At 40.6% G+C, this 14,742-nt stretch overlaps 1 protein-coding gene across 1 annotated transcript in view; it reads right to left on the reverse strand.

Moving 5' to 3' along the window:
* LOC126175522 (alanine--glyoxylate aminotransferase-like) overlaps positions 1-14,742 on the reverse strand; it is a 105,772-nt gene that overhangs the window by 19,821 nt on the left and 71,209 nt on the right. Inside the window, exon 4 of the mRNA XM_049922349.1 lies at positions 2,849-3,004. Coding sequence (XP_049778306.1) covers positions 2,849-3,004 — 156 coding nt within the window. The remainder of the gene's footprint in view (positions 1-2,848; positions 3,005-14,742) is intronic.

The following is a 14,742-nucleotide window of genomic DNA, read 5'->3' on the forward strand; positions in this document are numbered from 1 at the left end:
GTCAGTTGGATAAGGATTTTTCTAAGCTATCTCTTTTGTAGGCATATTGTTTCCTTCGGATTTTTCCAGTGAATCTCAGTCTGAAGTCAGCTTTCCTCCAACAACTTTTATGCAGTTGTTTCACTTTAGGCCACTCTGGGTTCATCCTACTAGATATTTTACATTTGTTGCTATTTTGAACAGTTTGTTATCAATTGTGTAGTGAAAAAAATAAAGAGTTTGTCTGAGTATTTATGCAAAATGCATTACATTTACCTATCATGAGCTACAGTTACACAGTCAGTTTCTATATCAAGTGACAGTCTTCTGCTGATCTTCCTATTTTGTTATAATTTTCTGGCATTTTGACTTTTCTATAAACAGCAGCAGCATCTGAAGCAGCTTCACAGATGTTACCCAGCAAATTATGTATATGTTTTGTGAACAGTAATAATCTTTCCTTGAAGTACACCCAAAATTACTTTTATGTGTAATGATTTTGTTCACTTAGGATTGATATATTGAGTTCTATCTATCAGTATGTCTTGAATCCAGTCATGAAGTTCATATGATGTTCTGTAAGCTTGTAATTTGTTCACTAGGTGAAAGTGGATAATTGTCTAAAATGCCTTCTGAAAGTCAAGGAAAATTGAACAACCTGAGCACTGGTATCTATTGACTTCTGAATCTCATGGATGAACATAATTAGCTGAGTTTCATAATGCTGCTGTTTGAAGAACCCATGTTTACTTCTATGGAAGATATTTTTGGTCTCCATAAAAATCATAATGTGGGATCATAAAACTTCTTTCACAGTGCTACAACTGATTGATTTCTTTGTTATTAAATTACTCTTGTACATATATGTGCAATGTCTCTTCTTGAAAGGAGGAGTGTGCTGAGTCTTAGACCAATCACTTGGAACAATTTTTTCTTCAGCAGTGTTTGAAAACTGCTGTAAGGAGTGGAGCATTTTTTTAATAATCTGCATAATATTCTATAGGTTTGCAACAGGTTCAGTGACCTTATTCTGCTGAGTGACTAGTTGATTTTCTATTTCATGATCACTTTTCAATATATATATATAATTTCAGCATTTGTGCAAGGATTGAAAGGAAGGATTGTATTATGATCTTCACAGTGAAATAACTGTGGAAGATTGCATTCAGAGCCCACCTCTATTCCACCCTCCATTTTGGTGCATGGCCACTGAGTAACTGTATAAATAACTTTGATCAATTTACTGAACTTATGGTAAGGTCAAAACTTCTTAGAACTTTTTGTCACACTGATTGGCAGAATTTTATTTTCAGATCCTTTGAATGTTTTTCACACTATTATCCTTACATTAATTTTGATTTTCATAGCTACCAGGAGATCTGAGGTGTTACTGTAATGAGTTAAGTTTCTAACTAACTGTCAAGGAAAGTAAAGGGAAGTGCATTGCCATAAAATTACCTGTGCAGGGAAGTTGTTCAGTTTATGTAAGTTTCCCAGTCTATAGCTGGCTAGCTTTTTCAACTCCTCAGGCAGGTGACCTATAAAAGCGTCAGACTACCATGTTTCAGCAAGCTTTGAGACTTACCTTAGCCTTGGTTGTTTCTCAATCAGAGCCTGCTGTAACTTCAATAGATAATATGACTTTCTTTATGGCTATAAGTGCACCACTGCCATTGGTATTAGCCTATCCCACCACTGATGTTTTGTGTTCCAATTGTAACTCTGAGATTTCACTATTGCCCATTTCTGGTTCCAATCAGCATTCTATTCCTGTGACTATGTGAGCATTAGAGTTAGTATTGAGAATATTTCTGGGACCCTACCATGGATTATCCCACAGTTAATTAACATTTCCTCTTTTGATTTTCTGTGAATAATGTTCTTCTCTGTGATTAATGTGCTTTCTAAATACTGTGCTTAATTCAGCACTGAGCTCCAGTAATCACATGTTCATGCCACACATACTCTGCTAGTTGAGTAGCTCCTGTGACTAGTGCACACGTGACCTATGGAAGATCAAGAAATCCAATCAAAGATAATTGCAAACTCATCTGAGGATTTGGTTTCAGCTCTCAACGTTACAAACAAGAGCACCACAGCTGTTTCAGAGTATGAAGTTTCAAATTACAAGTTAGCTATCTTCATCAGTTCAGCCAGTTATGTACTGGAAATGAAGAAGGCATTTGGACACAGGCAGCAGATGTTGTAAAGCCTAATGCACATTAGTCTCCCTTTTCAAACTTCCAGCTATTTCCCTCAGTGGCACCATCACTTGCTTAATGACCAACTTTCTGAGCTTCTCCAGACTTTGTGTGAAGGTGGTTGAAGGTACAGGAAGGTGGTCAGAAGTCCAGACAAATGAGGAATCCTTTCCTGGCTCAGATGTACTTTCAACAATGAACAGAACTTTTTATCTATTGGTGAGGTGTAAGGTGACAGCTGTGGAGCGAATACTTTCATCTTTTGCTCAGAGATTCATAGCTCCCACTCAATGTCTGCCAGTGTCCCAGTGTCCACCAGTTAGGCTTGGGTGAAGACAAAATGTCCAAATCATGCTTATCAAAACACACGATAGTATGAGAGATCAGAGGCAAAGCCAGATGCACCAAAACTGTCACATTGATAACCATAGGTGCTCCCAGTGCTGCTGCAGTTAATACTACAAAGTTGTTGAGTGTGGCCAATGCAACTTTTAACTGTTTCCTCATGGCAGCCTATCACCTTGTATTCTCACACAACAAGAACAGTTTGTGTACAACTCCACAATGCAAAATTTAAGCTTCCAGACAATGTTTCCTGCACTCATTGTACATGCTTATTTGAAATATACAGGAAAATGAAATACAAAGAAAATTTGGTTTCTACTTACACTGCACGAGGACCAAATGTAATTGGTGCAAGACCAGATGGTCCTCCAAGTGCCTTCTGTGAGCCAGCAAAAGCAACATCGATGTCCCATTTGTCAACAAATATTGGAACTCCACCTACTCCTACTACTGTATCCACAATCAGAAGACAATTGTATCTGCAAAATACATCAATATGGAATTTGAGAAATAAGATTACAAAAACATATGTACTAGTTTGTATTAGTTGTACAAGTAAGTTCCAGATACCTATTATTTATAGCAAATGGCTACACAAAATGTCAATTGAAATTCAAGACATTACACAAAAGAACCTAGAAAGTGAATGAACCAAAAACTCTGACTTCCTTGGTGAGAAAAGAAACAGTGATACTTCACAGTGTTACTAGCATGGAAAAACAATGTAATGACATTAAAAGGGTGCAGTACAGGCAGCAGAAAAACACTAGCACTGAAAAAGGCAACCATAGATAACAGGCGATATACTGGAATTCATAAAAACAACAAAAATGTAAAAATGTTGAAAGTGTACAGCAAAAATGTAGCTTTCTCAGACATGAAGTTAGCCAGAAACATAGAATAGTTGAAGAAGAATTGACACAAAATCTAAACATGGTAATATAAATTCTGCACATAGACTAATAAAAATCACATTCGGGAGTAAAGAACAAGGGGAATGGTGAAGAGATGAGAAAGGTGAGAAAGCAGAAATTAGGTAAGTAGACGGAAATGAAACTTGGAGAAGCTTTAGAGAAATTTAGCCAATTGAAAATGATGATGAGGAGCTCTTATAGGCATCAACCCAAAGAAATGAGTAAGAGAAACTAGGGGAGTTGTATGAGATTATGAAAATAATTTAATTTTTATACTTTCTATGCAAGTAAGAATTGGTACATATGAAAGTTTCTGCACAATTGGCCTACAAAGGTCTCAAAAATATAGAAGTTAATTATTGAAGAATGGAGGTCAAAATTGAAAGTACATTGGGAGAGGATCAGTTCAGTTTTAGCAAAGGTAGGGACGCTGAACGAGCAAATTTTGCATTGTGACTATTAAAAAAAAAAAGAAAGATTTAGAACAAAACATGGGGATATACAGACTTTCACAGATTTTGAGAAGATTTTCATTAATCTGGATGGAATTTATTTCATTCATATTAACAAAAGCCTTCTAAAAACATTTTGCATTTTTAGGAAGTGGGTGATCACCTACAATGGTAAGTCAGTTATTACCTGCAATTTAGTTATATTTTTGTTTATTTTGGTAGTACTGTCATTTTCCATCAATGACACATGCTTTGTTTATTCTTTGTTAATCTTTGCAATTTTCAAGCTGCTAGGTTAGTTTCATTATTGCTGACGTGCTGTTAATCATGGCTGCTCCACTGTCTATTTGCACCAAAGAAGAGCAACGTTCAGTGATCCATTTTTTGTGGTTGGAAGGCATATCAGGGGCTGAAATTCATTGAAGACTTTCAGTACAGTATGGGAACAGTGTTTTGCCACAATGGACTGTCTATGAATGGATTGAAAAATTCTGAAATGGTCACACAATTGTTATGCATGATGAAGGAGCCGGACGACCGTTTACCGCCACAAATGAAAAAACCATTGAGTGTTCACGTGAAATGATTCTCTTAGACAGACGATTAACTATTGGCAAAGTGGCACATCATCTGCAAATTAGTCATGGTTCTGCCTACGAAATCAGCCACAACAGACTTGAGTTTCATAAAGTTTGTGCAAGATGGGTTCCAAAACAACTCACACAGTTGCATAAACAAATGCACTTGGACATCTGCAAAAAACATTTGGATCGCTATGGTAATGAAGGTGACAACGTCTTAGGTGACATTACTGGTGACAAAATGTGGCTCCATCATTACAAGCTGGAGAGTAAATGGCAGAATATGGAATGGGAACATCCAAATTTGCTGAGCAAGAAAAAGTTCAAGACCCAACTGTCCACAGGAAAACTGATGCTTATGGTTTTTTGGGACACACAAGGTCCAGCACTGGAACATTATGGGGAAAGGGACACAACAGTAAACAGTGTATGCTACAGTGAAATGCTTACTGCCAGGTTAAAGCCTGCAATTTGAAGCAAATGCTGAGGGTTGCTATCAAAAGGTGTTGTGTTGTTGCACGGCAATGCCTGTCTGCATACTGCTGCCCACACTGCTGAAACACTCCAGAAACTCAAATTGGAATTATTGGATCATCCTCCATATGGTCTCAATCTTGCCCCTTCTGAATATCACTTGTTTGGTCCACTTAGACAGGTGTTAAGGGGCCATCGATTTGCTTCGGATGAAGCAGTGAAAGAAGCTGTGCATTCCTGGCTTGCAGCTCAACCGAGAACCTTCTTTTATGAGGGCATCAGGAAACTTGTACAATGATGGACCAAGTGTGTTAAAATGCAAGGAGACTATGTTGAAAAATGATGTTAATTTTCTATTTGATTACAATAATATTTTATAACTACTTTGCAGATAATAATTGACTTACCCTCGTACAAGAATAGAATAGTGATACATTTTCTTTCTGCATAGCAGACTGGAGTAGTCTGCACAGGTGGAATGATGCATGGTGCCAAAACAAGCAAAGATGAAGGGTATGGTTTCTCAGTGTCCCTATTGGTATTTGATTTGCATATTGAAGAGTCAGTGAGGGAAGTAAAGGGTTACCTCAATGTAGGTGTTCTTTATCACAGACAGGAATTTACTGTGACACAGTCTGCTGGTAGTATAGTAGGAGTTTCTGAAAATTGACAGGAATTGAGTGGGGAGCATTATGATATGGAACATGTGCCACATTATGGATATAATATGATAATATGTAAAAATTAAACTAAGGTAACAGTGTCTGCTGCAGATGGATTTGTTGGATGGCTGACGGTTGAACTTGGGGAAAGAGACCCTAAAAGAGATTTTTGAATGAAGTCATTACCACCATCTGACTAAATATTTATTATTAATTTATTTTGCTATCATGTTTTTTTAACTGTTAAGCCATTTTCAAGTGCAAACATGAAAAAACCAATAAATATGACATATCATTCAGACATGTCCTAAATCAAGGAAAAAAATTAACATAAAAGATGTGTTTCAATACTGCTATCTTGAAAGTTGAATGGACAGAGAAAGAAGATGCAAGAAAAAATGTAGTAGCATGCAGGGCTTAAGGCAAAAAGACTTTATGTAAAATGAAACAGCACTATCACCAAAATTATAAACCCTGAGATCAGAAAAAGATTAATGAAAACTATAAATTGCATATCATACAATGAATACATTATAGAATGTATCAGATTGTGTGCAGTGATTAATAAGGGGATTCACTCATTGTGTTTGTGTAAAATAAATATGACTGATCACTCACATTGTTGTGGCCAGGCGCAATGTGATCCACAAGTAACTTCTCTCTCGAAATTTTTAAATGGTCAAAATGAATCCATTGAAGATTGCTTAAAACAGGATTTACAGAATGCACGAAAATATTCCTCCACATTGAAAAAGTGGTAAGTACTTGAAAAAAGAATAAATTCAAAAGAAAGTATTATTTGTAATCGTTTCCCTGATCCTAAAGAAAAGATCCATTCAAAACCTCATGAACCTGTGTTAACATTATTCTCAGCAAATACTAACAACAAGTGCAGGAATCTGTTATCATATAGGCCTACTGAACAATTAAATGTTGTGAATGTGTGGTTTTAAGTCTGCCAATGACGAAAAAATCAACCACAAATACGTGAGCTTAACAAGTAAGCTACAGTGAAGAATTTTAATGTCAATTCAGTGCCAGATAAAAGCGAAATATGTATATTAGGAGATAGGCATGCCAAAGGAGTAGCCAGTACAATGATAGTTATGCACTCTGGCTACAAAATTACAAGTGTTGGAAATCAGGTTACAGTTACATTCTCAGCAAGTACACCAAGTCCTTTCATCCTTACATGTATTTTTTCATCATTGGTAACTTTATGACAGGGTATACAATGTAAAAGGCATGTTTCTATATACATAACTAGGTCTCGATTGGGTCTTAGCATCTATTTCACAATGCCAGGTCTTGTAAGCGATGACATCTTGGTCGGTGAATGATTACAATCTAGGTAGAGAGGCATTCTCACATCGGACGATAGCGAAAGTAAACCAACCACTTCCAGTACTCCCTGTGGCAATGTCGAGACTGAAATTACTCAACATCCGTGGAAAAAAATTGGACCCTTCAATATGACACTTTATGCAGTTCCATTTGTGCCAAGTTTATTCTCCAGGCTTATAATGTGTTTGTAGACAGGCATGCAATGGCGACATTGATGATACACATGTTGAAGAGGCATAGTGCTTCAATGCTGTTGCAGATATAGCTCACAGTGGAATGATTCCGCTGGTCTGCGTTGGCCACTTTTATACTGAGCTGTGAGGGCCAGCGTGGGAGCGTTATCCCATATGCATGCTCTAGTCGTACTAGGAGCACGCATACCCGCGGGCAAGCCGGCCCAGCGAATTGCATCATGCAGTCTCGTAGGCACTCAGCGGCCAACGTGGCACTATGTTTTCAATTTTTTTCCAATTGTTGCATCCTTGAGCCCTCATTCACCAGATGTATGTCTAGCGATTGGCGGGTGACACTACAGATCAGACTTTATTAATAATTATAGTACAGGGTTCCATCACCAGTTACAGTTACATTCTCAGCAAGTACACCAAGTCCTTTCATCCATACATGTATTTGTAAAGTTAGTAATGATGAAAAAATATATGTATGGATGAAAGGACTTGGTGTACTTGCTGAGAATGTAACTGTAACTAGAGATGTAACCCTGTACTATAATTATTAATAAAGTGTGATATGTAGTGTCGGCCACCAATTGCTAGATGTACATCCGGTGAACGGGGGCTCAAGGATGCTACAATTGGAAAAAAATCAAAAACATAGTGCCGCGTTGGCCGCTGAGTGCCTGCAAGGCTGCATGATGCAATCCGCTGGGCCTGCTCACCCGCAGGTACGCGTGCTCCTAGTATGGCCCTTGCAGTGACTAAGTCTGTTATCAGCGCTCTTATGTAATCAAGGCCATGCGCTCAGTATAAAAGCGGCCAACATAGACCAGTGGAATCATTCCGCTGTGAGCTACCGTATTTACTCGAATCTAAGCCACACTTTTTTTCCGGTTTTTGCTATCCAAAAAACCGCCTGCGGCTTCGAATCGAGTGCAAAGCAAGCAGAAGTTCTGAAAAATGTTGGTAGGTGCCGCCACAACTAACTTCTGCCGTCGAATATATGTAGCGCTACACGGGCATCCTTTGTAGGCACAAAGATAAATACTGGCGCCAAAACCTCTGCGTCAGTAAATAAAATTAAAAAAAAAAAAAGAAATTGGAAGACGAGCTTTTTTTCTCCGCCCGAGTTTCGACCACTGCATTTTCATACATTATCCAACGAAGTAAATACAAATTCCGTATTGTTCATCTTCGAATGTAGCAGAATTTCAATGTACTACGAAAATCCGACTGGCAAGACTGGGATTTTTGTCAATATGGCCAACTCTACGTTCTGAATTTTTTCCTACCTGTGAGAAGAGACGGTTGCTAATAGGAACCTGATGAAATGTGAATCACATGCAGTATTCTCTTCACCATAAGAATAATACGAATATAAACATTTTGCCATGTATTCTTTCGTGTTTGCTTCTATCTCATTTAAATCCTGTCTGCCTAATAAACTACGAAACTAGAGTGAGACAACAGCAAACGCGGAAGAATATACGTATCGTGTCATATTTATATTCGTATTACTCTTATGCCTAATAGTGATACAGTCAGAAATGAAGCACGGCAACTGACTAGATTTTTAAATCTAAGATGACTAATTTCTGTGCAGAATTTGATGTACTAAAGAAGCGGCCGCAAAGATTTTCAAACGGAGAAAAATTTTCGACAAACTCTCGTTCAGAACATGTTCTATCATACGCAGTCTATTATTTGGTTCTTGTTGATCATTATCAAAGAAAGCAGCAGTGTAAGTAACAACAAATAGCAGTCTCTTGCCATTGTTTCGCTAATGAGACGATTCCTCTCTTTTTTTAATTGTAGGCGGCGGTAGCGCGCACAAAAGCTAGCCATGCCGCGAGCAGCGACAGGCCATAAACACGCACTATCAGAATGCGACAAACAATGCATGACACAGTATAGTAATGCATTTTCAGCTTAGAGTGACTGACGTAAACACCTATAACATAGAAAACGGCACTTATCAGATCAAAGCAAAATAAGCAGTTGATTCAAACCAGACGAAGCACGTGAAAAAGGAAGGGTATCCGTATAAATACAGACGGAGTGCCTGACGCATAGCAATGGCTACCTGGTAAAGCTTAACTGCTAAGCTTACGACTCGAACCAAACTACTGTAGCTGTATCGTCATTCGTTCGACCTAAATTGTGTCTCATATTACAGTGGATCAACTTTGTTTCGATTTGGAGGTGCGGCCTAAAACTTTTCTCTCCCCTTGAATTTCGAGTCTCAAATTTCAGGTGCGGCTTAGATTTGGGATTTTTTTTTTCCCCTTTATTTCAAGTCTCATTTTTCAGGTGCGGCTTAGATTCAAGTGCGGCTTAGATTCGAGTAAATACGGTATATCTACAATAGCATTGAAGCACTGTGCCTCATCAAAGTGTGTATCATCAACATCGCCATCGCATGCCTGTCTACAAACACATTATAAGCCTGGAGAATAAACTTGGCACAAATGGAACTGCACAAACTGTCATATTGAATCGTCCGATTTTTTTCCGCGGATGTTGAGTTAATTTCAGTCTTGACATTGCAACAGGGAGTACTGTAAGTGGTTGGTTTACACTCGCTATTGTCTGATGTGAGAATGCCTCTCTATCTGGATTGGAATCATTCACCAACTGAGATGTCATCACCTACAAGACCCTGTACTATAATTGTTAATAAAGTCTGATCTGTAGCGTCAGCCGCCAATCGCTAGATGTACATCTGGTGAACGGGGTCTCAAGGATGCAACAAATTGAAAAACATTGAAAACATAGTGCCACTTTGGCCGCTGAGCACCTGCGAGGCTGCATGATGCAACCCGCTTGGGCCGGCTCGCTAGCGGGTACGCGTGCTCCTAGTACGATTTAGGCACGTGTACGGGATAACGCTCCCGTGCCGTCCCTCTTGGCAAGACTGTGAACAGCTGTGAACAGTTAACAAAGAATTCCTCTGTCTGTGTCATAATAGGTGGGGCAAATGATGTTTATCATAATGATGATGATGAGCGTTTGGCGTCATTGGCCGGGAGGCCCCTCGCGGGGCAGGTCCGGCCGCCTTGGCGCAGGTCTTATTACATTCGGCGCCACATTGGGCGACCTGCACGCCGGATGGGGATGAAATGATGATGAACACAACACAACACCCAGTCCCTGAGCGGAGAAAATCTCCGACCCAGCCGGGAATCGAACCCGGGCCCGGAGGACGGCAATCCGTCACGCTGACCACTCAGCTACTGGGGCGGACTTTATCATAATGAAAGCCATCATGTGACAAGATCACTCGAAGAAACTTTGGAAAAGCTCTCACATATAAAAGTTTTCATGCTTAGTGTTCCACATAGGCATGACTTAATAAGTAGCTCATGTGTTAACTTAGAAATTAACAAAGTCAACAGAAGAATAAGAAATCTTTGCCATAGTTTCCAACAGGCTACTTTTATTGATGCATACAGCATGGAGAGAGGTCACTTTAAAAGCGTCATATGCACAGGAACACACAGGGAAAGGAAGTTATGTGCAAACAAGTTTCAAATGCTATTAACTGCAACACAGTGGAAGGTCATGCTGTAATCCCTCTGCCAGTAAGCTTAATAACAAAAATGAAGGAAATGAATGCATTAGAAGTTTAAGTAGCTAGATGTTCAGATGATTCAGCTTCATCATAAAACAGAGTTAACTCTATGGTTACATGTACTTCAGAAGAAATCGCAATTGAAGAAGAAAAGGCAGCAGTTTCACCCTTTGAACCTACAGCAACACTACTTGAGCACCCACCTACATGCAGTTCATAAAAAATATCATCGTCATTCGAAAGGCCAGCTTCAACAGCAGTAAGACCCCCAGAATCTACGGTAACAGCAATCTTATACCCACCTACAAGCAAGTCAATAGTTTCATCATCTTCAAGGGAAATGACAGCATCAGCTCAAGGTAAATCAACAAGCAAGTCAACATCTTCATCATCTTCAGTAAAGAAGGCAACATCTACTGAAGAAAAATCAACATCCTCACAGAGGACAGCAAGTAAACGTAAAGTTGTGTGTCCTCCTCATCTGAAGAATTTTTTAACCACAGGCATGAGCAAGAAGAAACCACCAAAATAGGTAACAACCTAAACGACTTCTCCATTTTTTATCAAAACATAAGGGGAATAAGAGACAAACTAGAACAATTGGAAGTTAACATAAATGACAAAAAACTTTATGAACAATGCTCAGATCTTATGTTTCTCAGAACACCATATTACAGAAGGAATTGAAATGTTACATATAGACAATAATAGCCTTGCCACCTACTGCTGTAGAGATAGCATGGGAAAAGGTGGAGTAGCTATTTTCATTAAAAATAATTTTGGGTCTGTAGATGTAAGGAAATATTGCATTGACCAACTGCTTGAAGTATGTGCAGTAGAAGTGACATTAAACAGATCAAAATTAGTAGTGGTTACAGTCTACAGGACACCAGGAACCAGTCTCACAGTCCTTATGGCGCAGTTAGAATTGTTACTATCAACCTTATTTTAAAAAAATACACTCCTGGAAATTGAAATAAGAACACCGTGAATTCATTGTCCCAGGAAGTGGAAACTTTATTGACACATTCCTGGGGTCAGATACATCACATGATCACACTGACAGAACCACAGGCACATAGACACAGGCAACAGAGCATGCACAATGTCGGCACTAGTACAGTGTATATCCACCTTTCGTAGCAATGCAGGCTGCTATTCTCCCATGGAGACGATTGTAGAGATGCTGGATGTAGTCCTGTGGAATGGCTTGCCATGCCATTTCCACCTGGCGCCTCAGTTGGACCAGCGTTCGTGCTGGACGTGCAGACCGCGTGAGACGATGCTTCATCCAGTCCCAAACATGCTCAATGGGGGACAGATCCGGAGATCTTGCTGGCCAGGGTAGTTGACTTACACCTTCTAGAGCACATTGGGTGGCACGGGATACATGCGGACGTGCATTGTCCTGTTGGAACAGCAAGTTCCCTTGCCGGTCTAGGAATGGTAGAACGATGGGTTCGATGACGGTTTGGATGTACCGTGCACTATTCAGTGTCCCCTCGACGATCACCAGTGGTGTACGGCCAGTGTAGGAGATCACTCCCCACACCATGATGCCGGGTGTTGGCCCTGTGTGCCTCGGTCGTATGCAGTCCTGATTGTGGCGCTCACCTGCACGGCACCAAACACGCATACGACCATCATTGGCACCAAGGCAGAAGCGACTCTCATCGCTGAAGACGACACGTCTCCATTCGTCCCTCCATTCACGCCTGTCACGACACCACTGGAGGCGGGCTGCACGATGTTGGAGCGTGAGCTGAAGACGGCCTAACGGTGTGCGGGACAGTAGCCCAGCTTCATGGAGACGGTTGCGAATGGTCCTCGCCGATACCCCAGGACCAACAGTGTCCCTAATTTGCTGGGAAGTGGCGGTGCGGTCCCCTACGGCACTGCGTAGGATCCTACGGTCTTGGCGTGCATCCGTGCGTTGCTGCGGTCCGGTCCCAGGTCGACGGGCACGTGCACCTTCCGCCGACCACTGGCGACAACATCGATGTACTGTGGAGACCTCACGCCCCATGTGTTGAGCTATTCGGCGGTACGTCCACCCGGCTCCGTATGCCACGGCAAACTGGCTGACACTGACGGCGGCGGTGCACAAATGCTGCGCAGCTAGCGCCATTCGACGGCCAACACCGCGGTTCCTGGTGTGTCCGCTGTGCCGTGCGTGTGATCATTGCTTGTACAGCCCTCTCGCAGTGTCCGGAGCAAGTATGGTGGGTCTGACACACCGGTGTCAATGTGTTCTTTTTTCCATTTCCAGGAGTGTATAATGGCATTATCTTACTTGGGGACTTTAATGTCAACTTCACAATCGAATGCAACAACAAAGTAGAGCCCCAGAATTTGCTGAGTTCCTACAATCTTACATCAGTGGTTGACTTTCCTACTAGGATCACACCTGACTGTCGATCTCTGGTAGACAATATATTTTTAGATGTAAGTTTATACCAGAACTTCACTGTCACCTCGATCTTAAATGGCATATCGGACCATGATGGACAGCTCCTCACTCTACATGACTTCAGACCTCTCAAGAAAACAGTCCCATCCTGGAAGGCAATGAGACTTATGAACAAAGAGTCCCTGGAAATTTTTAATTATAACCTGTAGCATGAAGACTGGAATTCAGTGCACAGAATAGATGATGTTGATACAAAGAAAAAAGAAGGGGGAGGTGTGTTTATAGCGATAAGAAGTGCAATAGTATCGAAGGAAATTGACGGAGATCCGAAATGTGAAATGATTTGGGTGAAGGTCACGGTTAAAGCAGGCTCAGACATGGTAATTGGATGTCTCTATAGGCCCCCTGGCTCAGCAGCTGTTGTGGCTGAGCACCTGAAGGATAATTTGGAAAATATTTCGAGTAGATTTCCCCACCATGTTATAGTCCTGGGTGGAGATTTTAATTTGCCGGATATAGACTGGGAGACTCAAACGTTCATAACGGGTGGCAGGGACAAAGAATCCAGTGAAATTTTTTTAAGTGCTTTATCTGAAAACTACCTTGAGCAGTTAAACAGAGAACCGACTCGTGGTGATAACATATTAGACCTTCTGGTGACAAACAGACCCGAACTATTTGAAAAAGTTAACTTAGAACAGGGAATCAGCGATCATAAAGCGGTTACGGCATCGATGATTTCAGCTGTAAATAGGAATATTAAAAAGGGTAGGAAGATTTTTCTGTTTAGAAAAAGTGACAAAAAGCAGATTTCAGAGTACCTGTTGGCTCAACACAAAAGTTTTGTCTCAAGTACAGATAGTGTTGAGGATCAGTGGACGAAGTTCAAAACCGTCGTACATTATGCGTTAGATGAGTATGTGCCAAGCAAGATCGTAAGAGATGGAAAATAGCCACTGTGGTACAACAACCGAGTTAGAAAACTGCTGCGGAAGCAAAGGGAACTTCACAGCAAACATAAACATAGCCAAAGCCTTGCAGACAAACAAAAATTACGCGAAGCGAAATGTGGTGTGAGGAGGGCTATGCGAGAGGCGTTCAATGAATTCGAAAGTAAAGTTCTATGTACTGACTTGGCAGAAAATCCTAAGAAATTTTGGTCTTATGTCAAAGTGGTAGGTGGATCAAAACAAAATGTCCAGACACTCTGTGACCAAAATGGTACTGAAACAGAGGATGACAGACTAAAGGCCGAAATACTAAATGTCTTTTTCCAAAGTTGTTTCACAGAGGAAGATTGCACTGTAGTTCCTTCTCTAGATTGTCGCACAGATGACAAAATGGTAGATATCGAAATAGACGACAGAGGGATAGAGAAACAATTAAAATCGCTCAAAAGAGGAAAGGCCTCTGGACCTGATGGGATACCAGTTCAATTTTACACAGAGTACGCGAATGAACTTGCCCCCCTTCTTGCAGCGGTGTACCGTAGGTCTCTAGAAGAGCGTAGTGTTCCAAAGGATTGGAAAAAGGCACAGGTCATCCCCGTTTTCAAGAAGGGACGTCGAACAGATGTGCAGAACTATAGACCTATATCTCTAACGTCGATCAGTTGTAGAATTTTGGAACACGT

The sequence above is a fragment of the Schistocerca cancellata genome, chromosome 3 (genome assembly GCF_023864275.1).
Source record: "Schistocerca cancellata isolate TAMUIC-IGC-003103 chromosome 3, iqSchCanc2.1, whole genome shotgun sequence".
NCBI classification, from domain to species: domain Eukaryota; kingdom Metazoa; phylum Arthropoda; class Insecta; order Orthoptera; family Acrididae; genus Schistocerca; species Schistocerca cancellata.